The sequence below is a fragment of the Castor canadensis genome, chromosome 1 (genome assembly GCF_047511655.1).
Source record: "Castor canadensis chromosome 1, mCasCan1.hap1v2, whole genome shotgun sequence".
In the NCBI taxonomy this organism is placed as follows: domain Eukaryota; kingdom Metazoa; phylum Chordata; class Mammalia; order Rodentia; family Castoridae; genus Castor; species Castor canadensis.
Window position 1 is genome coordinate 18025220 of NC_133386.1, and position 22504 is coordinate 18047723.

Consider the following 22504-nt stretch of genomic DNA (forward strand, 5'->3'; position numbering starts at 1 on the left):
ACATTTTTTATAATTAACAGTTATTAAAATATTTACATCTGCCCATTTTTGGGTCTAGTTCTTTGACTGCTTTTTGCTTGGTTAAGCCCATTTTTCCCATTCTCTTTTTGTGTCTTGTAATTTTTGATTAAATGTAAAACACTGTATAAAAAAAGACCAGTTGAGCACATGATAAAATGATTTTACTTGTGAAATAGGCATATTTCTTCTGCTGGCTATTCTTGTGGGTAGGTGAGTCGATCTAAAGAGTAGTTGAGCTAGCTTTTCGTTTTTTGTTTGTTGCTATAGTAACCATTGGTGCAGCAAGGACTTTGAATTTCTCTAGGAGTGGATTCCAGCCAATTTGTGCTTCATGGGAGGTGTAAGGTGACACAGGGTTTTTCTTAGTGTTCCTGCTCCACCCTCAGCTTCCAGCAGGCCCTGCAAACCTATGCAACAGAAGAGGTCTCTTTCTGGGCTCCTCAGTTTTGGGCTTTTATTCCATGCAAGTCTCATGACACAATCAAGAAGCATTCTCATAGCTCTTCCATTATAGCATCTGCCTTTGACAGATCCTGTGCACTGACGCTCCAAGGATGGGACCTCCCAACCATGAATGACTTCCTGTCTCTATCTTGCACTGATGGTGGGTCTTGGGTTCAGCCCATTCCTTGCCAGCTATGGCAGACCACTCTATTATATCAGTTCAAATCTTGGGGACAAGTAGATTTCTCAGCCCTCCCCTGGTATAGACAGGATTTATCTGGTGGCAGCACAGAGCTAGGAAATCATCATTTTTATCTGTATTGAAGAACTGCAATTTTTTTTTAACCTCGGTCAGGTTTTGGGGAAGGTTCTTTGCTTACCCACAGCCTCTAACAGCTTTTGTGTCCCATGACAGACGGCCCCAGACACTGGTGGGTTTTGTGCCTGTTCACCAGGAGTAGTTGGTCACCTCCTCGAAGGGGACCTCTCTGGTTCCCTGCCCTGCCTCTGCTTGTTCTCATAAATACTTTGTAAAAGCCAGCAAATGGATACCAACCCTCTTTCTGTCTATGGTTCCTGAGAAATCCCAAATGGTCATGCTAGCCCTTGTTGCCTTTAAAATTTCACAAAAATTCTAGTTATTTTCTACAAATCTGCTCCGATGGTTGCTAATCCTCCCTCTTGGGCTCTTGACAAAGACAAATCAATGGTGTATCCCTCCTCAACTTGAAATATAGATAATCTGACTGCCTGTAGACCTCAGGTCTCTGGTGGGGTGGAAAAAAAAACAGATTACTCGTTTTTTTGTCATTGCTAAAGTGGGAACAATGTCTTCTTGGAGTTTTCACATCCTAAGTGAAAGCAGAACTCTAGAGTTTAATATTATTTAAAATGAGTTACTAAGCCAATAGGATATTATGGTATTACCAATGCTTTCTCATTATTTTGAAGCTCTGTTTTTCTTCTTTTAAGCACACTAAAGCCATCATTCGGTCTGTGCACCTTGTGTTCACACTCACATGTCTGAAGACATCCTAGGTCTGTTCTCATTAAAACACACATGATTTCACAGATGGAATGTGGGCCCAGTCTTACTGGAACTAGCACCATGCTAACTAGATTTTCAATACCTGTTAAGTCCCCCTGGCACAATCAAGGCTGAGAAGGGAGTATGTTTCCAAGATCATAACTGCCACCAACTGAATTTCAAATATTTATTCTCAATTTTAATAGCAAAAGAGACTTCTCAAATACTTGCCTGTAGGCAAAAGGGTTGCTTATTAGAAATGACTGGGTATATTTTTAAGCAAACAAATCAAGAATTATGTGTGCCAGAAAAGTATCCTCAAAAGTAATTTTGGTGAGACACTTTGCTTATGAAAAACCATCAAGATGTTAATGAGCAAACTCCCAGCAAATGCTCATTCCTGACAAAACCAACTTAGACACTGTGTAGCTACATTTCTGCTTTGTTTTGATTTTTATTTGATTGTTGGGATTTGGACCTTGTAATAGGACTATTTGCTGGCTAATTTACCTACCAAGATGACTTTCAACTGTTGCCCAGTCCCACCCCAGACACCAACTCTCTCATCTGGATACTCAAAAAACTGTACTGCAGATTATAAAAGTAACCCAAATCCATTTCTAGAATTGGTCTGGGTAAGAAAAGAAGCATTTGATTAAGTGACTGCTGGCTCCAATTACTCTCTACCTTATCTAAATGACAGAAAACTTTGAATCTTCATAAACTAAACTAGAAAAGTAAGGATTTAGCAAAGACGTTAATAATATGGTAAAAACTCCTAAAGACATGAAGCAAAGAGAACTAATATTGTTTTGCATAGTATGTGACACAGCAGTGCTAATGTACTGCTAACGAAGACTAATAACTTCCTCATCCTATGACAGAACACAGGACAAGACAGTGGAAGCTCACGTTTAATAGGAACTCTTGTTACCAGATTGGTGTGATTTAAGTTACATATCGCTTTTTCTTCATTCTCCTGTTGTCTTTCATATTCATATCACATATTAAGAGAATGAAGGAATTCTCTTTGTTTTAAATCAAATATAAAATATGGGTTCATTCTACATAACGTCTTTGAAATTTAAATTAATCGGTATGCTATTAAATTTTTAAAAAGCAATTTAAAAAAACCCTCTAGGACATATCCACTCCTTAACCCTCACCCACTTTTCACCAACAGAAAGACAGAGTATTGCCACATCCCATGAAGCAATGTTTCTCTGCAGAACTGGACAGTGATAAGGCCCATGGGCTCTGAGGTCAGTCCGCCTGGTTTTCAAATGAACTTTGCTAACTGTGTGACTTTGCCTAAGTTATTTTAATTCTTTAAGCCTTGTTTTCCTCATCTATAAAACAGGAATGGCAGAAATAACCTCTACCTCAGAAGGTTATCCTGAGACTTGAACAATAGCATAAAATTTGTGTTGTTATGTCCTGGCACATTTAAGGCTGTTGTCTAACTTACACAAGTTAACTTAAAAAGTGAATCCAGGGAGGAAGGGAAAATATATTTTATCTTTCTAAATTCCACGAGCAGAGTAGGGGAGGCCATTTAAGCAGAGACATCCTCCCTTCCAAACAAACCTACAATTAATTAGCATATAGTCAAATGAAGACTAAGTCTCATTATCACAATTAATGAAATCAAAGCACAATGAAAAAATTTTCAGAATATAGCATCAGTTCACTGTTAAGTGCTTGCTTTTTTCAATATGCCAACTTTCAAAAAAAAAAGCCCAACACTATCATCGCTCTCTCCCTTCCCCCACAAATCATTTTTAATATAATTTAGCATATGCATCCAAAACCAGCTGTGTTGGGAAGGACAGGCAATAGCATACTTCCTGTTAGACAGCAGGTCTAATATGGCCCAGCAGGTCAAGTGTGTCACAGCCACAATGTTTTAATTAGTGATCAGATTAGAAGATTCAACCCACCACCGTTTTCAAGGTAAGCATATCCACACAGGGATCATATCGACAGAGAGAAATACATTGCTTCAAACTGCTATGCCAAAAAGTAGCAGTGAAAGCTCTGATTTAGAGTGACACAGCAGTAACACTGAAAAGTGAACCTCACCAATCCACAGGCAGCTCTCTACCACCCTCTCTGCAATAAGGTAACTCTCAAAGAGTAAATTACTTTGCATACCCTCTGGCTCTCTCTAATGTATCATGGCCGCAACAGGAGTCTCCTGAATTATTTGCCTACTGTACAAGCCTGAGGAAGCGAGAGACACAATGCGTGTGTGTGATCCCGGATGACAGTCAATCCCATCCTTTCTTCAATGCCTATAAATGACAGTGACTGAGATGTAATTAACAACTTATCAAATTATCAGCTTCTTCTTTCACATTTAGGGGGAGCTACTTTGCACCTTAACCTGATTCTGGAGGAAGCCAGTCCTAAGCATTGCTCTGTGGTTTTTATGTAAAATATTTTTCCTTCATAAAGCTCATCTATGGCTTTATTGCTTTCTGGCCATGAAAATATTGCTACTACTTAAAGCAGTACTATTTTTGTCAATCAAGAGCTTCCCAGAGGAGTGCTTCATAACACAGCAGTGTTGAGCTCTGCGTTGATACATGGTTGCTTGAAAGTGGCTATATCTTTATTGCATGATTGATGGCTAGCTTGGGAAGTGTTGGGTGTATCCATTTCTGCCAACTCAGCTGACTTTGGCACCTGATTTACGCATCTTCTCCAGAAATACACTATTCCTATACCCCATTTTTAATTCAATGACTTTTCTTTCATTCATCTCGTTGACCTTTCAATGAGTGTTTAAATATAAATCAGGGTTTGTTAAATTAATATGTCTTAAAGAGTTTTCCAATTTCACCTCTGTTACATGATGAGCTGGTGTGGAGATGCAAAGCTAAAGATTCAAATTAAAATGAATACGACCTCAGTTTCTCATATGAGGGTTTTCAGTTTGACATGGCACCTGGAAACAGCCTCTATCTGCATCTTCCACTAAAATCTGGGAAGGGCTGGGGACAGGAAGTGAGTGGACTACTGGAGGGAAATAGGGAATAAAGAACACATTTTGAAAACTACACTGAGGAAAAGAAAAGGCCCTCTTTTCTATGAAAACAGTAAAATCAACAGGAATTTAAAGTAACTTCTTACCCACTCCCCCTGATTTAAAAACAAAATGTCTACACAAACCAAAAGTACTGAATTATTGGTCTCGGAGGGATAGCTCAAGTGGCAGAACATGTGCCTAGCAAGTACTAGGCCCTGAGTTCAAATCACCAAAACCGAACACCCAAATCTGAATTATTATCTACAACCCATCTAAATAGGTACCATAACTTCCAAGAAGCTAGTGGCAGGAAGTCAAATGACAGTGACTGATGAAGTAGTTATACAACTGAAGGTAAACGTCAAGCATATTCATGAACTAAAATACACCACGTAAAAGAATGTAATAACAATCTGGGAAAAAGATTTCTATAAATTCTCCATCTCACACTCAGGCGACTTCAAGAGACATCACCTCATGTTTTTACTTCATCAGAGCTATGTGAGAATGGCTTATTAGGAAATCTACTCAGGTAATACATCTCAACATGAGTGAGGACCAGTAAGGAAAAAACTTGACTACTTTTAAGTTGTTAAAAATATATTTCAACAGAATTCCCAATAAAAATTCTTACAAAATTAGAAAAAGGATTAAAAAAAAAACCATGAAGACTCTAAGAGCCAATCACAGAATAACACCAGGACATCTGCAGTATTTCCAATAGAAACTGAAATAGGACAAAGATGCCTAACTGTGATTCCTATTAACATTGCTTTGTAAATTCTAGCCGATGCAGTAACACTGAAGAAATGAGAACTATAAACGCTATAAAACAGGAGATAAAATGACTGTATGTATAATTAGGTGTAGCATTAGAGTTTTACATTATATCTTGTACCAAAATAAATTTCACACTCTATAGAAAATTAAATGTAAAAAGAGAAACCAAAGAAAGAGATTATAGATATATATTCATTAATTGTGGTGCTGAGAAGGGGTTGATAAAGATAAAAGCAATCACAACAATGGACAATGATTCTCCTAACTTAATAAAAAGGAAAATCTAAGTGGCAAATACAAATTTTAGCAAAATATTTTCAATGGTTTTAATAGGTTAAAAAAAGTTGTTCTTATTAGAGTTTTTTTTAACTATGAAAAGAACCTTTAAGTCTCAATAAAATGGCACAGAGATGAACAAATAATTTAAGGTAAGGTCTTCAAATTGAGAATAACTTTACAATCATTAAATTCCATATAAGACCATAAATGTTAGCCAGATGTTTTGAGTGATTACTACATGTCTGGAATTACATGAGGCTCTCCTCTTGTAATATTTCATCAATTCATCACAATAGCCTTAAGAAGTAGATACTATTTATACCCATTTTATGTAGGAGGCAATCCGGGTGTAGTGACATACAATCATTTGCCCAAATAAATAGTAAAGAAAATTCTAATTTAATTGCCTGATTCTACACAATCTATATTCCTCTAGCTTGTAACAAATAGCTTTTAACATACAGGTATAATATATTCGAATTTTTAATTCTGGACATCCAGAAACCCATAAAATTCTAAACTGAAACATATTCTTATGTTTGGGAAAAAATTTGAAATTTCTATGAAAAAAGTCATCATTGCCCTTAACATCTGAAGAACTCTTGCAAAACAATGAGAAGTGGTCTAAGGGCAGTAGAAAAAAATAAGAAAGTACCATGAACAGGCAATGCATAATTACAAAAAAAAAGCCACAAACATAAAATTATATGAAATTGTAATCTAAGAAATGCAATTTAAAGAATAATGAAATGCCATTTCTCAAACCTGACATTTTCAAATAATGAAAATTATAATAATCAATAATAATATGGGTAAGATTTCAACCTACCCGTATTCCATGAGGGACTGCTTAAATTAACGATGATTAAACCAAGACAGAATATGTATTAGCATTAAAACCATTTTCCAAAGTGGTGAACGTGTTGGTTCAAGGATACAAAGTTTCAATTAGAGAGGATAAATAAACTCTGGAGCTCTATTATACAGCACAGTGATTATGTTAATATTAATGTATTGCATACTTGAAAATTGCTGAGATTAGATCTTAAATGTTTTCACCATGAAAACACGGTAAATAATGGGAGGTGGTGGACAAGTTAATCAGCCTGATGAAATCACTTCACAATGAATACGGAAATCAAAGCATCACACGACTGAAGCAGGAACAGCTTTACTTTATCCATATGCAGTGTGACACTAGTGTTGTACGTCTGTTCTTACAAGTAGCTTTCAAACAAATATAGTGCCATGTCGGAATTTTTTTTATTTTTATTTTTTTTGGCGATACTGGGGCTTGAACTTAGGGCCTCATGCTTGCTCAGCAGGCGTTCTACCACTTAAGCCACTCTGCCAGCCATTTTTTGTGTTGGGTATTTTTGAGATAAAGTCTTGAAAACTATTTGCCTAGGCTGGCCTCCAACCTTGATCCTCCAATCTCTGCCTCCTGAGTAGCTAGGATTATAGGCATGAGCCACACTGATACAGGCCATTTAAAATTTCTCTTGAGACACTCTGTTATTCTCCAAACTTTCTCAATTCAGTGTCTTTGCCTTTCAACATAATTTTTTAAATTTTGTGGTAAACATAATGATTTATTCACTATCAGTAAGAATACCTTAAATCTAGAATATTCTTTTAGAGTTTACAAAGCAACTTCATATATATTATACCATTTAATTCCTGCTACAACTCTGTGAGACAGATATGAACACCACTTTACACAGGGAAGAACTTCTCTTAAAATGCTCACTTTTCTTTATATCAAACACTGGGCAGAGGGGAACCCAACCCAGTTGCAGGAGGTAAAAGGGTCCTTTAGATCAAAATAAAATCTTTTATTTAGAACATGCCTTACTAATAATTCTAAATAATAGCAATGAAATGATACTTCTCCCAGGAAAAAAAATATTGTTTTGCTGGCCTAGTTTGTTGAGTTTTGATGGTCTGTATGAAAGCTTCCAATAGCTTCTCTTATTACTTAAGCATTGTAAGGACTGAGATGTAGCTCAGTGATGGAGTGCTTTCCTGGTTGCCTGGCGTGTGTTTGATCCCTGAGTTTGATCCCCAGCACAGCAAGTAATAACCACTATAGTCTACATGGATGTTAATTCAAAGACTCCAGATTACAAAGTACTCCAAACCTACATCTTTGATTCCAATTGTCCTTCTGAAGAGGAAGTTTGCAAAGCTATGACACCTCCCTCATGGTACTACCTGCTCCTGAGTCAAGCAGTCAGTCTGAAATAAACAAAAGCACTGTGATTTGTAAAAACAAGCATCTCTTGGGTTCCTTCGAGTTCCTTCAGTTCTTTTATTCTTATATGATCACTTGGATCTTTTAAAACTGTAAAAAAGAATACATACAGCAAAGTATAATACTTTAATTGCAAATTCTATCCAACAGGAGAAATATGTTTTGGTAAATCTAAATATATTAAAATTGAAATGTATTCCTTATTTTAATTAATTGCTTTAAAAATAAAGAAGGAATCAAGAAATAATTATTGTGTATTATTACATGACTAGTTCTTAAAATAATTTTTGCAAGGATGGGTGTGGTGGTACAAGGTTGTAATCCCAGCACTCAGGAGGCTGAGGCAGGTGGATCTCGAGTTGAAGGCCAGCCTGAGTGACATAATTAGGCCCTGTCTCAAAATATAAATTAATAAATAATATTGTCAAATAGAGGTGCAATATTAAATAATGATAAGCTCTGATTGCCAAAAACCTCTAGTCTTATTATGATCTTAGGGAAAAAGATCTTAAATTTGTCAGCTCTACTTCCTATGATTTTGGTAAATAAGGAAAACACACCAATTATTTTTCTGACAAATGAAGTAAGTCTTATTTTGTTGATATTTATAACTTTATGGGAACATAGTACTAAACTTGTTAGCGAGCCTCAGACCATTTATTTCAATTAGAAGCAGTAATGAAATCTCTTTAAGCTATTAGATGTCACTTAGTCTTTATGTAAGACAGACTGTTTACTTAATGCTTTTTGGCATGATCCACAGTTATTCGCCTTAATAGTTACTATATTGACTAAAAACAAGGGTTCTCTTTCTTCTCCTCCCAGGCCTTCACAAGTCCAAATAGTGATTGATCTGAAATAGAATTATTTCATTAAACACAGAAAATAATGGGTAAAATCACTGTACCTCAATACTAAGAGCAGCAATAAGCTTTTGCTGTCGCCAAGGACTGGATGTTGTTTCTCACTCCACAGTGGGTATGACCTTGAGAAGATATGAGCATCACAGTTCCTGTTCACTTTCCTGACCATGGTCAATGCTCTTCCAAACCTCAAAATAGTCCTGGTCTATCTCAAGGACCAGCCTTGGCCGAGTCTGTGTCGTGTGACTCACCTTATTTCAGGAAAATTCACTTTGGAACATATTCCTGGTGAACAAGAATCTAAGCACATACATAACCTGAAAAGAATTACACTCTTATCAAAATACCTTTCTTCTTTCTTTTTTGTGTGGCATGGCTTACTACCTAAGAGGAAGCCCCATTCTTCTCTTGCCTGCCTTTGGCATCCACTTTTCACTCAAGAGTGAGGAAGGACAATGAGTTCAACTCCGACCCGTATAAGACTTGACATGGCAATGCAGGGAAGAAAGATTTCTAAGACCAGCAGGAGAAGCAAATGACAAGCCCTAAAAACACCAATGCACTACCTAAACACTGACAGCCCATGGAGCACTGTGCTGCTGAGTGTACTAACACCTGTGCAGTGTACCCGATTCTTCCCCCGTACACACACAGCCACCTTCCCATAATTTCTGGTGGCAGAGACCATGACTGTGTCTCAGTCTTTGAAAACACTCAGGAACTAACTTTTGTATTTTGAAAAGCCTTCAGGAGGACTTTCCATATTTGCACACATGGATACGCACTAAAGAGTATATTTCTTAAGAGGTTAAAAGTAGGGAATGGATTATAAATATTATGATCTAAAAACCAATTTGCAAGTCATACCAAAAACATAAATTTTCCATTTCATATTTTGCTGAATGTCTTTTTTTTTCCAGACCTCGTGCTTGCTAGGCAGGTACTTCACCACTTGAACCATGCCCCCAGCCCTGAACGCCCTTCTTCATTGCCTGATTTGAGTCACAATTACCTTAAGTGTTCACCCCCAAACCACACTCACCTAAGAAGAAGGACGGCTTACCATCACTGAAGGCAATGCAAAAGGCATTTGCAGGTATGAGTCCCCAAAATGCTTTGAGTACCAGAAAAACTGTAATCTTCCAAATGAGTATTTTAAAAAATCACAATTTAATTTTGAATATCTAAATGTTGAAATGTTTTTATTTTTAAAAAATCATTTTCATTACTGTATCCTCAGCCACATAAAACGGCAGGGCAAAATTGTGCTAAAATTCTACAAAGAACTTATTATCAAATACCCACCTATCTTATCAGGAGTTGAGCTAACAGCTCTTCTAGATACAGCTCTTCTGTGTTCAATTGTATATATCACATATACATTACATAGTATGGAGGCTGCTGTGCCCAAACCTCAGTACAGAGTTCATGGGAAAAAAACCAAGGCAAGCACCAGGCTACTCATCAAATACTCTTTTCTCAACACCTGCTAGTTAAGCCCACTAGAAGCAGTGTGCTTTAGTCAGCAAGGCCAGCTGTACTCTTCACTGTCTGACCTCAGGAGAACATCAACCCTCCAGTTCTGTCATAATTTAATGACCTGTCTCTTCCACAAGACCTTAGACTGGCCTATTACATTGATGACATTGTGCAGTTCAGAACTAGTGAGTGAGATGAACCAACTTACTCTAGACCTAATGGGAAGACATATGCATATCAGAAGGTGGGAAACAAATCTCTGGCAAAGTGCCTAATGTGCCTCTGTGGATTTGGAAGGCAACGGATTCCTCCTTTGGCGTGCTACTCCAGCCAATTTACTGCGTGACCTGAGAAGCTGCTAGTTTTGTGTGGGACCCAGAACACATGGTTCTGCAAGCAGGTCCGGGCTGCAGTTCAAGCCATTCTGCCACTTGGACCAGGTGATACAGCAGGTTCAATGGTGCCTGATGTGCACTGGCAGATAAGGAAGCTGGTTGGAGCCTCTACCAGGCCCTGTACCTGCATCCCAGAACAGGCCCTTAGGATTTTAGAACGAGGCCCGTCGATACTTAATCTTGGACTTACATCCTTCAGATCTGTGAGAGAACAAATTTCTGTTGTTTAAACACTCTGTGTGTGGTACTTGTTGGGGCAGCTCTAGACAACTGATGGAAATTTTGATCTAGCAAGTTCATGAGTGTGAGCTCATCTAACTCCATAACAAGCCTATGAGGTAGCCACTTATGTTGCCCTTTCCTCACAGGGGAGCCAAAGGTGACCTAGCAGGGAACAGAGCTGCACTTGAACTCTGCAGTCTGGTTCTGAGCCTGTGCTTGTAATCACTACACTACAGTGCCAGCAGAAAGGAGGACTATGACTGTACTGTGTTATTCTCATCTGGATAAGGTCCAGGAGCTGTCGTAACTCACAGAGATCATGTTTGCTTAAGTTTGGAAGACCACATCAACTATGTAGGAAGATAGGTGATTGCTTGGTGTATGATTAGAGAGATGTCATGATACCTACTCATACTTGAATATTCATGATAAAGAGTTTATTTTGATAATGGTGGTTGGCCCTGCTGCAGGACCCTGAGAACAAGCAGCTCCTTAAATTGTGCACTCTGAGTGCGGTACCTGCCTCACCCTAGTCCTGGCCCTGGTCTTCTAAAAGCCCTGCAGAACCAGCATTTAATTCCCAGTCCTCCTTCAATAATACTTAAGGGAGGGGGCGGGGCTGGGGTGGCCCAAACAATGTGTACACATGTGAGTAAATGTAAAAATGATAAAATAAAAAAGGGAAAAAAATACTTAAGGGAATACACAGACTTGGGGGTTTTAACGCCCTTTTCATTCAAGTTTTTACCAGTTGACCTTTTTGCCACTTGGAATAAATACAAGTGTAAAATTCTTCGACCTGTGATGTCTGTAGAACATTCAACTTTGATATGACACAACTACTGTATTTCAGGTAAGGACTACACATAAATAAGGACTATGTCAGTCTAGCTCTAATCCTAGGGCCCAGCATGCATGCTCACTAATGGTTAAATGGAAAGATGGACAGGTGGGTGGATGGGTAGATGGGTGGGTGGGTGGATGGGTGGATGGGTGGACAGATAATGAATAGATAGAATGGATAAACAGATGGGTGGCTAGCTGAGGCCACTTATGTGCGAAAAGCCTAGATGGATCTAGGCTGAGGATACTTGTGTATGTTGTACAAACTTCAAGTTTGTTGGTTTCTAATCTGCCCTGGTAATATCATAAAAGCAGAAGGAATTCTTAGGAGGAACAATATTTATTGTCATTTTAGTTCTGCCAAGACCCAAGGCAAAATTCCAAAAGACACAATCTTTCTTTCCTTTCTAAATCCCTCTTCTGTGTCCTCCACACACAGATTCCTTCACGCCACCTCAGTCTCCAAATTCCTTCATCCTAGACCAACTCTCCAGAGTACCCATAGAGACCCCTATTACCAGGGAGTCTTGTTAGTTAATTCAATTCACACTAAGGTATGAATGTAGATTAACCTTTCTGCAGCATTAGTAAATAAGGTTATACTAACTCAAATAGTTTCAGTTGGTAGATGGGCAAGGAGATACTTTCCAGTGAAGAGATTTAAACAGCCACCCTACCCTCCATCTATCCTAGGGACTGTCTTCTACCTTTGTAGCCCCAGACCCCTTACACCTGCCCCAACCCCCATTCACAAGCATTGCCACATGTCATAGCACTCAAGAAGACATCATGCATGGCTTGTCTTACAAATATATGAATGGTGACGGTACCCTGCCATATGTGTGTAGGTACGTTTAATACTACACATTTTATTGTGCAATGTTTATATTTAGGCACAATTATAAACATCAAATCATAGCAGCTAATATGTGTATATTAATACGACTTTCTCCTTAAACCTCTGATCTTTCTATCTCCCCCTCACTCGTATCATTTGGTCAGACAAAGGACAGCTCTTCAATATGAGCCTTCAGCAACAGCAGTCTCTCCCCCTTCCTTCCTGCTACCATGACACAGGCACTTCCCACCCACTGGAAGCCAATTCACTTTCCCTTCCCTCACCGGGGTCCTATTTCACACCTTCTCCAGGTGCTTGGTCTCTTAGGTTGTCTCCTTTCCCTCATTCCTTCCCTAGTTCCCTTCTCTGACTCCTACTACAACACAGACATGCTATAGTTTTCCCAGCCTTAAACACTAACCTTTCTCTCAACCCTAGGATTCCCCTCCTGTAGTTGTAGCCTTAGCTCTAACCACTCAAACTCCACTAAAAAGTGGTGCATGCCCAGTCTCCACTCTTAGAGGTTCTACCACCCACAGTGCCATTGCAAAGGTCCTTAATGGGGTGGTTGCTACTTCCCACTGATTCCTTTCCGTTCTTGTCCTACCTGACCATTATCCTACCTCTTGACCCATCTCTACTTGAAACACCACTGTTTCTAGTAGCTTCCAGAATACCATTTCTTTCTCCCCTCTATTTACCAGTCCCATGGTCCCAATTCCTTGCAGCTAAGTTGGATGCAGCTGGTCATGGCTTCACGTGCAATCATCAAAGCAATCATCACACTTTTTCAATGTTGTTCATTCTATTTTATGTCTTCCTTGCCAGACCCTAAGATCTCTGAGGACAGGGCGTCTGCATCCTGCAGTCAGAGTAACCTGGAGTCCAGGGGAAGGTATGGCATAGAGAAACTTGATTTTAAAACTTATACATGTAAATAAATTTACATAAAAATTAATCCCTATTCCACAAACACAGAAATCACACAGTCAAGGAAGCTAAGTCAGGGCAGATGATAGACTCATCCAACATCCTTTGACTTCAAGGTTAGTGCCCTTTCCAAACTCCTGGTTTTCAAACCCATAGACTTCCTTTGAGGAAGTGCCTCAACCTATATTCTTCTGTGAAAGATTCGCTACTCCCATCTTGACCATCCTTTGATACAATCCACGTTCAAGCCATCCAGTATCCTGACCAAAGCACAGTCACAGGGATCAGCCATGCACATAACTAAAGGAAGCTGAAGCCGCTCTACCAAGCAGAATTCCAAAAGTACATAAATGAATATTCTTTATTCTGATCTAGACTGAGCCACAGAAAATGGAAAACTTATAATATGAATTGCATTTTAATGAAGAAATCCCAACACTGTTTTTGAGGGAACGGGCTGCTTCAGAAAACAAATTCCTAAGTCATTTAAAATCCATCACTTGAGAAGCAATGCAGATAAGCAACAAATTCCAAATGAACCACGGACCTGCCACTCTTCATTTGTCTACTCAGTTTCATGTACATTAATTATGCTTAATTCCTACATCAGTATGTGTTATTCTTTCTTACAATAAAGTTTGTTAGTTCTAAATTTTTTGGTCCCTAGCTGGAGCATCTATGAAAACACTTCTCAATTTATTCTTCTGTCAATTTGAGAAAGAAGATTAAATATGTACAAGAAGTGAATAGGGACATATATTTATTATCAAACATCATTGTTATAGGATTTATATAAAAATAAAGCTGAAAGCCTGGTATGGTGGAAACTGAGGCATGAGGATTGTGAGTTTGAAGCCAGCCTAGGCTACATAACTAAATTGAGAAATAATTCTTTGCATGGGAAGCTAATACCATTACAATCCACGTGGAAATTCTGTATAAATATCTGACTGACTGATCTAAGCAAGACCCCACAGTTCCAAGCCTACATTCAGACATTGCTTGTCCTCAAAATCGTTTTAGCTTCTAGGTTGGTGTTTAGGCCTCTTTTTTTGCTTTGTAAGAAACAGAATCAAACCATGTTCCTTGGTGAGTACCACTCTCACCTCCAGCCCACAGCCTCCCTGCCCTCTCAGCCACATCACACTGTAGTTTTCCTGAAGACTGAACAAGCCCTAGTATACCTTGCTCTCTGCATCCCTTGGTGGCCAGGACTTGATCGGGGCCCTTTCCATGTGCTCTCAGCCCAAGCTCACCAGTGTTAACAACAAATATTGAACAGGCTTCACTCTCTTTTGGTCTAAGACTAAGTTCACGTATTACTGACTGACAAGGTCCCTTTACCCCAACCTAGACACGTAAGTGGAATACATGTTTAATTTGAGGCAAACTATCTGACCTATCCTCTTTATAAACCAATTTATGTTGTCCAGCCGATCATCTGAATTGCCTCCCTTTACCTGCAAGATAAGAAATGGATAACATGAAACCCCTTATTTCCATCTACTTTATCTACTTTTCACAAAGCTGTCACTTGAACTTCTTTCAACGCAAGCATTATGACTTTCATTTAAAGCTACAAAGCAACTCAAAGGCCCAAGACACTCACATGACACTTAGATCACCCATATTCCCCCCCTCAGGGTGTTGGGTTTCTGTTCAAGCTGAGATGTTTTCCCATACACTTCCAGGCATCCCTGAAAGTTACCTGTGCTGTCTGCCAAGTCAGGACTCTAAGTGGCTGCAGAACCCACCCAGAGCTAGAGGCTGGGCTCTGGTGTGCAACAGCACTTTCTGTCAGCTCATAATTCAAGACTCACTCCACACTTCAGTTCTCCTCAAGGAGCAGCTGAAGGAACTTCTAGTCCCTTCCCCCATAGAGAATCCCTCATAGGAACTGAAATAACACTTCCTTGTGCTCTGTTCTTCTCTTGCAAATGCAGACTTTCTGTAAGTCACAGACATACCCACTTGTTTCATCTGGACCAATAACCACCACCCCCCCCCCCCACACACACACACAAGCACACCCTGTGGACCTATTATGTGCTCTGTCTTCAGCACTTCATTACCCCAGGATACTTAAGTTAAGGAAAGGAACGTGCAGCGTCTCTAGTGGATAGCTACATGTCTCATTCACATTTTTCCCAGGATATTCATATTACTGCTACACTTCTCAAATCTGCAACCCTGTTAGGATTCAGTCATGGGGAACTGAGGACAACAGGGCCTGATCTCCCACTCTTTCAGGGTTGTCCACCAAAACTCAAAAAAAGTTGAGAGAAAAAGGAAAGTCAAAAATAAAGTCGGTATTAAGCATTTTTTGGTATCCTTCAGACCCAAACACTACTACAGAGGCTTATGATCTTCCCCTTTTCCATCAGGAGCAGCACCGCGAGTACAGATGCGGACAGGTGAGCCCCAGGTGCCTTAGTCCTAGTTTGGAATTAACACCTGGACGCGGAATCTCGTCTTAAGGGAGACAGACACCAAAAAAGAAAAGAAAAAGATAACGCCGAAAGTAGAAGAAAGTCCCAGTCACCCAAAACATCCTGGTCTCTCAGTAGTCACCCGAACGCGGTGCCGAGCCCCAGCAGGAGAGGCCTGACCTCGTGCCCTCCCGCTGTGCGCCCCAGGCCGCCGGGGCGGCGCCTCCTTACCTTGCGGGAGTACGGGGGCTTGCTCAGGTGGATTCCATCGCGGACAAGCTTATCCCTGATCATGATCTTCAGCTTCAGTTTGGGGTAGCTCACTAGCTCCCTGTTGCGGGGGACTGCCGTCTGGCCGCGGGGGTCCCCGCGAGTGCCCTGGGCCAGGCCGCCGCACGGCTCCCCCCGGCGGCCTGGGGGCATGGCATCCGCTGGGGGCGCGGGGGACGCCGGCTGCGGCTCGAGAGTGAAGTAGAGGCCGGCGGCGGCGGCGTCCTGCTCCCGCAGCCGACGCACAGCCTCCAGGATGCGGCGGCGGTGCGCGGGCGCCAGCACCCCGATGGCGTCCAGGTCCGGGTCCCCGATCTGTTTGCACACTTCCAGGTCATCGTAGCCGTTATCCACGAAGGACTCGGCGTACTGAGAGAGCTGCAGCGCTTTCAGCCACTCGTAAACTATGTTGGTGCACATGGTGGGACTGGAAACACCTTCTCAGCGCCCAAGCGGCACGGGCTGCACCAGTTGGAAGAACTTTTAATCCTCTCCTCGGAGGAGAAAAAGAAATCGCAGTAAAGTTTCCCTGTTAAGGAAAAGGATCCGACAGACCGAGAGCCATCAGAAGCAGCCGGAGAGACGGAGAAGCGTCAAAGCAGCAAAGTGAATTCCCCGCGCAGCGGCGGAGCTCGCAGGCACTGGCGCCGGGCGAGCCGCTCCGCTCGGCTCCGCGCCGCCCCTGGATGCGCCGCCGCCGCGGGGAGGGGCGCGCGAGGGGCGGAGGCGGGCGGGGCCGGGCACACCCCGCGCACCCGCGCCGGTCAGCACCGCGCCGCGCCGCCCGGGCCTCTCCCCAGCCGGGACAGTCGCGGGACTGCGCGCAGCATCTCGCGTTCCAGCCGCCGCCGCGGGCGTCTGCACGCGCGCCCCACGCTGGGGAGGTGGCTCGTCCGCGCAGAGCCGCTGCCTTCTCAGAGCACCGCGTCTTCCGGAGTGACAGTCACTGCCGTCCTCCGGTTGGCTTTTATGCTGCCAGGCGTCGGTGGCTGCCCTGGATTTTTTTCTCACTTTTTTTTTTTTTTAATCCGACTTCTCTAGCCCGTGGAAGTCTCTGCGCTCACTTCTTTCCGAGCCTGATTCCAACCTGTAAGCGCCCAAGGGCACGTCCCTGCCACCCCAGAGGGCTAGGCGGGGACGCGAGGTCAAGTGTCCCTTCTCCCTTCCTGATGCACGTTGAGTTCCCTTGTCCTTGGAGCCCGCTCGCAGGCTGGAGCCCAGTGACCTGGCTGCTTCTGTGGTCGCTAGCTTTGCGCTCCGAGTGGTGGCGCTTTGGCGGGCGGGTGGGCGCGACGTGGGGACCGCCCGTGTCCAGCCGGCGCTGCGCGCAGCCCCTCCTAACTACAGTTAGGCACGCAGGGCAACGCGAAAGGCTGCTGCTGCTTGACTCGCCCTTCCTAGGTCCCCTGATCAGCGAAAGTTTGGGATGGGTGTACTTTCTCCTCGGCTAGGCTGGTACCCTACTCTGCTTTCTACCGGGTCCCCTCATTCTCGTCTGCCCTGTGTTTTCCCTGTCCAGGGACCCTCGGTGGCTCTGCCCCCAGGGGCACGCGAGGCGTCCAGTCCAAGAGATCCGGGGTCAGAGCAGACCCTCCCTTCTCTGGCCCGAGGATCGCGTGAAAATCCGTAACCTCGCCCTGCAGCTCGCATTCGGGGCCACTGGCACAGTAGCAGTTTCTCTCTAGAGAGGAACAAAATCAACCGAGTTTCCCCATCGTGCCAATGCCTCAGCAACCGTTTGGGACTGGGGACCCGAGGGCCTGGACAGCGTTTCTCTGAGTCTGACCTCTTCTTGGGACTAAGGAAGAGGAACCTTGGAGGCAGGCACAGTCTACTTCCTTTTCGCAGACATGCAATTCAGCTTCACACTTGGGCTATTTCAGTACCTGACCTGGACCCTTTTTCTCGTGGGGCGTGCCAGACTCTCACCCCATACTGAGAGGAAGGCACGTATTGGTTTCAGAGTCGTTTCCCAATCTGTTGGGAAAGGTGAGGGTCAGGAAGGTGTGTGTGTGGGGTGGGGGTCTCTTCTTAAATTAGAAGAACGTAAGCTCCTCTTGGGTCTCGGACCCCATGAAGATCAGATGGCAGCTTTTTCCTTTTAGACCTGGAAAATACCCCATGTAAAAGCGCCCTACAGTTGCAAGGTGTTTCCGGGTTCCCAAGAATCTCAAATTAAAAACAGCTGTCAGAAAGGACCATATAAACTGGAAAAGGGAAGAGAAGAACGCGAGTGGCTGTGGGGCTGCGTACAGCCCCAGCCAGGGGTTACCCAGGTCGCCCTTTCCAAGCCCTAGTTAAGGTCGCAGATCCTGGTAGGCTGCGATGCGCCTGGGCGTTGGGCTGCTGGATGCACGCAGCCCTCCCCGCCCGCGTGGGTCACCGTCTCTCCCTCGCCAAAGCAGACCCACAGTGTCCCCTAGCGTCAACGCCAGCGAATTTTAAGGCGTTGCCCAAGTTCCCCAAACTCGTTTTTGTTCAGCAGAAAGAAGTGGCTTTCACTGGTACACTGCCACCTTTCTAAAGTACAAATGTTGACATCGTTTTTATCTTTGTATCCAGCGCTCTCTCATAAAGACCTTTTGCATTGTAAAAGGAAATATTCCGGTAGATTGAATTATGCTGCTAAGAAGCAGAAGTCATCAGCAAATATTTACTAGGAAGTTAGTCCATGACGGGCATGAGTACAGGTTTGAACACATATGGCAAGTACTGTGACACACATATGACATCCATTGACTTGCAGAAGAAGCACTCGAGTCACTGAAACAGTAACTTGCTCATTTGTTCACAGTGAGCAAGGGTCAGCCCTGTGCAGTACGTAATGAACTCAGGGTCAGGCTGCCAGCCAGGAGCCTTCAAGGTCTCCTACACAGCCGGCAGGAAAAGTTGGGCTAGTTGAACAAGCGTAGTCCTGTTTTGCTTTGTTTGTTTTGTGACCGGTAAGCTTGAAGCACTAGAGGATTCATTGTCGTGAAAGTGCAGCACACTAACTTAGGAGTTCTTTGCCTTCTTATTTATACACAGCCTTTTCCCCTTTGGAAGCTTCAAGACATTCATCTTGTCTCATCAGTCTTCAGCGAAGGCAGTGAGTATTTTTATTTCCATTTTACAATTAGGGAAAGCGGCTTGGAGGAAGATGAATGACTTGCCCAAGGTCATATAGTAAATCAGGCCAGAGACAAGAACAAGCCTGTCTTGTCACATGCTCTCCGGGACAGACAGGCAGCAGCGATTCACCTTTATTTATGGGCAGAGCACCATCCAATTAGGAAATAAATCGGCCTGTGCTCTCTTGGAGGGAAGGCTTTCATAAATTAATCATTTGTTAATCAGTCATAAATAAAACCTACTCACTTTTGACCTCTCTCATAAACTTGCTATATGGAGACTTCACTTGTCTGAGTTGGGGAAACATTTTTTCCTCCACATACTCCTTCTGCCTCTCTTGTACACTTCTCCATGCTTCTGTGTGTGAACCTGCAGGGCTTCTTCTGTCTTTGTACTGCTTGCCTATTGATTTCCATAATAAATTTCATTCTAGAGGCCACTGTGTGTAATCACAAATGCAGAACTGCAGCCTGAATGTGTCACGAGATGAAAGTCCAAAATAAAACTGGCAAGAACAATTATGGGCTAATTTTAAGATTTAGAGGGCTTTTCAAGCTAGAAGGCCTTTCAATATCACCTCCAGCATCCAAATTTACATAGAGTAAGCAACAGTTCTGGAAGGTCAAGTTCCTAATGTCACATAGCTAGCATGTGACAACTGGGACAAACACCCAGATGTTCCTCACATTGCTTTTTGTATCACCTCGTTTTTGCTGTGAGTGCCTGGCTGCTGTCAAACTCGTTCATTTACTCATCAAATGTTTATTAAGGAGACACTTCAGTACCAGACAGTAAAGCAAAAAATAAATAAAAGAGAGTATTTCTTCATTAATTGGAACTGGAAAGATTTCAGCATTATAATATGCAAAGGGTAAAGCAACAGTTTTTGATATGTTACTTCATGAATTGTGAATTGCTATTATCCAAATTTTGACAATCATAACATTGGCCAAAATTTGAAATTACATTTTATTTGACATCCAGACAAAAATGTACTTAAAAAAATAAGTAGCTATTATTCTCCTACTGACAGTCCTAGAACACTAATTTATCCAGCACACATTGTCAAATACCTTTCATTTTTAGAATGTATTTGTGAGTGATAGTGGTTTATTGGAGTGTTTTTTCTGAACAAAAATTTACATGTCCATTATTATTTAATATATTGGGGACCATTCTTCTTTTTTTCTCAGAAGGACTCCTTCCATAATGAAAATTCCTGGGAAAATAGGTTGTGGAGGAAGTTTCTTTTTAAGCATTGTTTTAGAACTATGTTGCAGTGGCAATAACTAGCAAAATGCAAAGTTAGCACTGATACTCTCAGTGCACTTAATTAATGATAATTATATTCAGGCTTTAAATTCTAAATATAAAAAACAGCTTTTCTGCTTTGCTCAGTAACTCAGTTTAAGGTTAGAGAGGGAAAATAGTTTGTTTTGAAATTCTTGGTGATACATAAGGCTTCATACAAATTTATTTAAAAGACAAATGTTTGCACCTAGCGTGTGTAAAGATTAAATTCCATTAACATCTATTAAACATCAGTCCCCAGGGTGTCTAGCTTTGTAAAAGTCAAGAATATATAATATTAACCTTAAAATGTTAAATACACCTTGCCAGTGCTTAAGCCATGAGCTAAAAAGCATCTAGAAGGAAGAATGGCACGGGGAGAAATGAGAAGAAAGGGTTTAATTGACTAAGGGGCAGTCTGTTCTCCAGCGTCTGGGAAGGAGGCATGGTTGGCACCTTAATTGGGGCAGGCCAGGTAGGGGTGACTAGGCTGTAGATGTTATACTTGTGTGTGACGACACATGTGTGAGAGAAGGAGAGACAAGGAGCAGTAGGGAGTACCAGCAGGAAGTCATTAGATTATTCATTGCTATTATAACAGCCTTTCTTTCTTTAAAGAAGGAACAAAGGGATAAAATGGGTGGTCTACAGGTCATTGACTTAGAAGTCACTAATAGAAAGAGCAAATAAGAGACAATATGAGTGAGAGAAAATAAAATGAGACCTATTAAAAAGCATTCTATCCTCTTATCTCCAGTAATCTCTAAACATTCTGTATTTTGATGCACTGAAATATTAATGGAGTCTTTCCGGGGTAAAAAATGGTAGGTGCCATATTTTGTTAGGGAAGGATGATATGGCCAGTGTCTAGGGGAACTTTTTTGTTTTTGTTGTTGTTACTTTGTTTCAATCTAAGTCAGAAAGGTTAACTTGGCAGTTAAAAGTGAGGCTATATAACTTCACACAAGTGAAATGGCATTCATAGAGCTATTTCAGACAAGTGCAAAATACTGAAATATGTAATCACAATAATACAACCACTCAATTTATAACCAGTTGTCCAACTTGAACAAATAAGAGTTGTTCTCATCCAAGGGTTTATTTTCATGCAGGAGTCAGGACAACTGTTTCCTGAGATCTACTTGACTTGCGACACCTGGGAGGTGGTTGGTCCTCTCTTTTTGTAGACAAAGTAATTTTGTGTGTTTGCTTTAACATCTTTATTCCTTCTTATTTGGTGTAGAGTTGATACTGGAATATATACTTTAACTCTTGAACTCTCAACTTATAAGAAACCTGCAGATCACGAAAGTTCTTAGCAAGCCTAAGGCCTTGTCCCCTTTGGAGCTTCAGAGAGAGGTTGGGTGGCTACATAGCCATTTTGAAACTATCTCTGACCTTTGAGGTCACTTATCTATTTCCTCCCAAGGTCAAGGAAGCCTTTGTCTTCTTACTTTGCCAATACAGCATGTTTTTGGTAAAGGTTCATTGTACTGATGTTATTAATTGCTTCATGAATTTGAACCAAAATTGGGAAAGTTTTCCTACTTTCAGATTATAGAAGAATATACTCATTTTTTTATTTTAATTATTTGGTTCAATTTAATCCTTAAATATCTGCTACATTTTAAATGTATCCAGTTTCATCATTTAAGAATTTTGCCTTTTATAGTTTTTTTTATATGGGCAGACCAGAAGACAATCTCTCCTTCCCCTTCACCCCAGCCTGTCTTCTGAGGTCACAGCTGGTCCACACTTTAGGTAATGTGGGCTCATTCAGACAACATGGTAGAATAACCCCAACATAAGAGTCTGAAATTTGAGACTGAAAATTTCAGAGTGCAGCTGTTAGGCTCAAACATTTTAAGATTTGATCAAGACATCAGTTCCTCAATTTGCCAACAATACTTGGAGGAACTAGGCTTTGCTGATGGGAGGATCCCATGCTGCACAGAGGTCTTGGGTTTGCATAAACTGTGTTTATGATTTCATACAAAC

The 22504-nt window shown here is 41.6% G+C and overlaps 1 protein-coding gene across 6 annotated transcripts in view; it reads right to left on the minus strand.

Annotated features, from left to right (window-relative positions):
- Window positions 1–16775, minus strand: part of Samd5 (sterile alpha motif domain containing 5) — a 380176-nt gene extending 363401 nt beyond the window's left edge. For all 6 annotated transcript variants that reach the window (XR_012447804.1, XR_012447808.1, XM_074072458.1 and 3 more), the window contains exon 1: window positions 16067–16775. Coding sequence is in view for 4 of the 6 variants with exons in the window: in XM_074072458.1 (XP_073928559.1) it covers window positions 16067–16525 (459 nt within the window). In the remaining 2 variants the exon portion in view is untranslated. The remainder of the gene's footprint in view (window positions 1–16066) is intronic.
- Between the last annotated feature and the right edge of the window lie 5729 nt (window positions 16776–22504).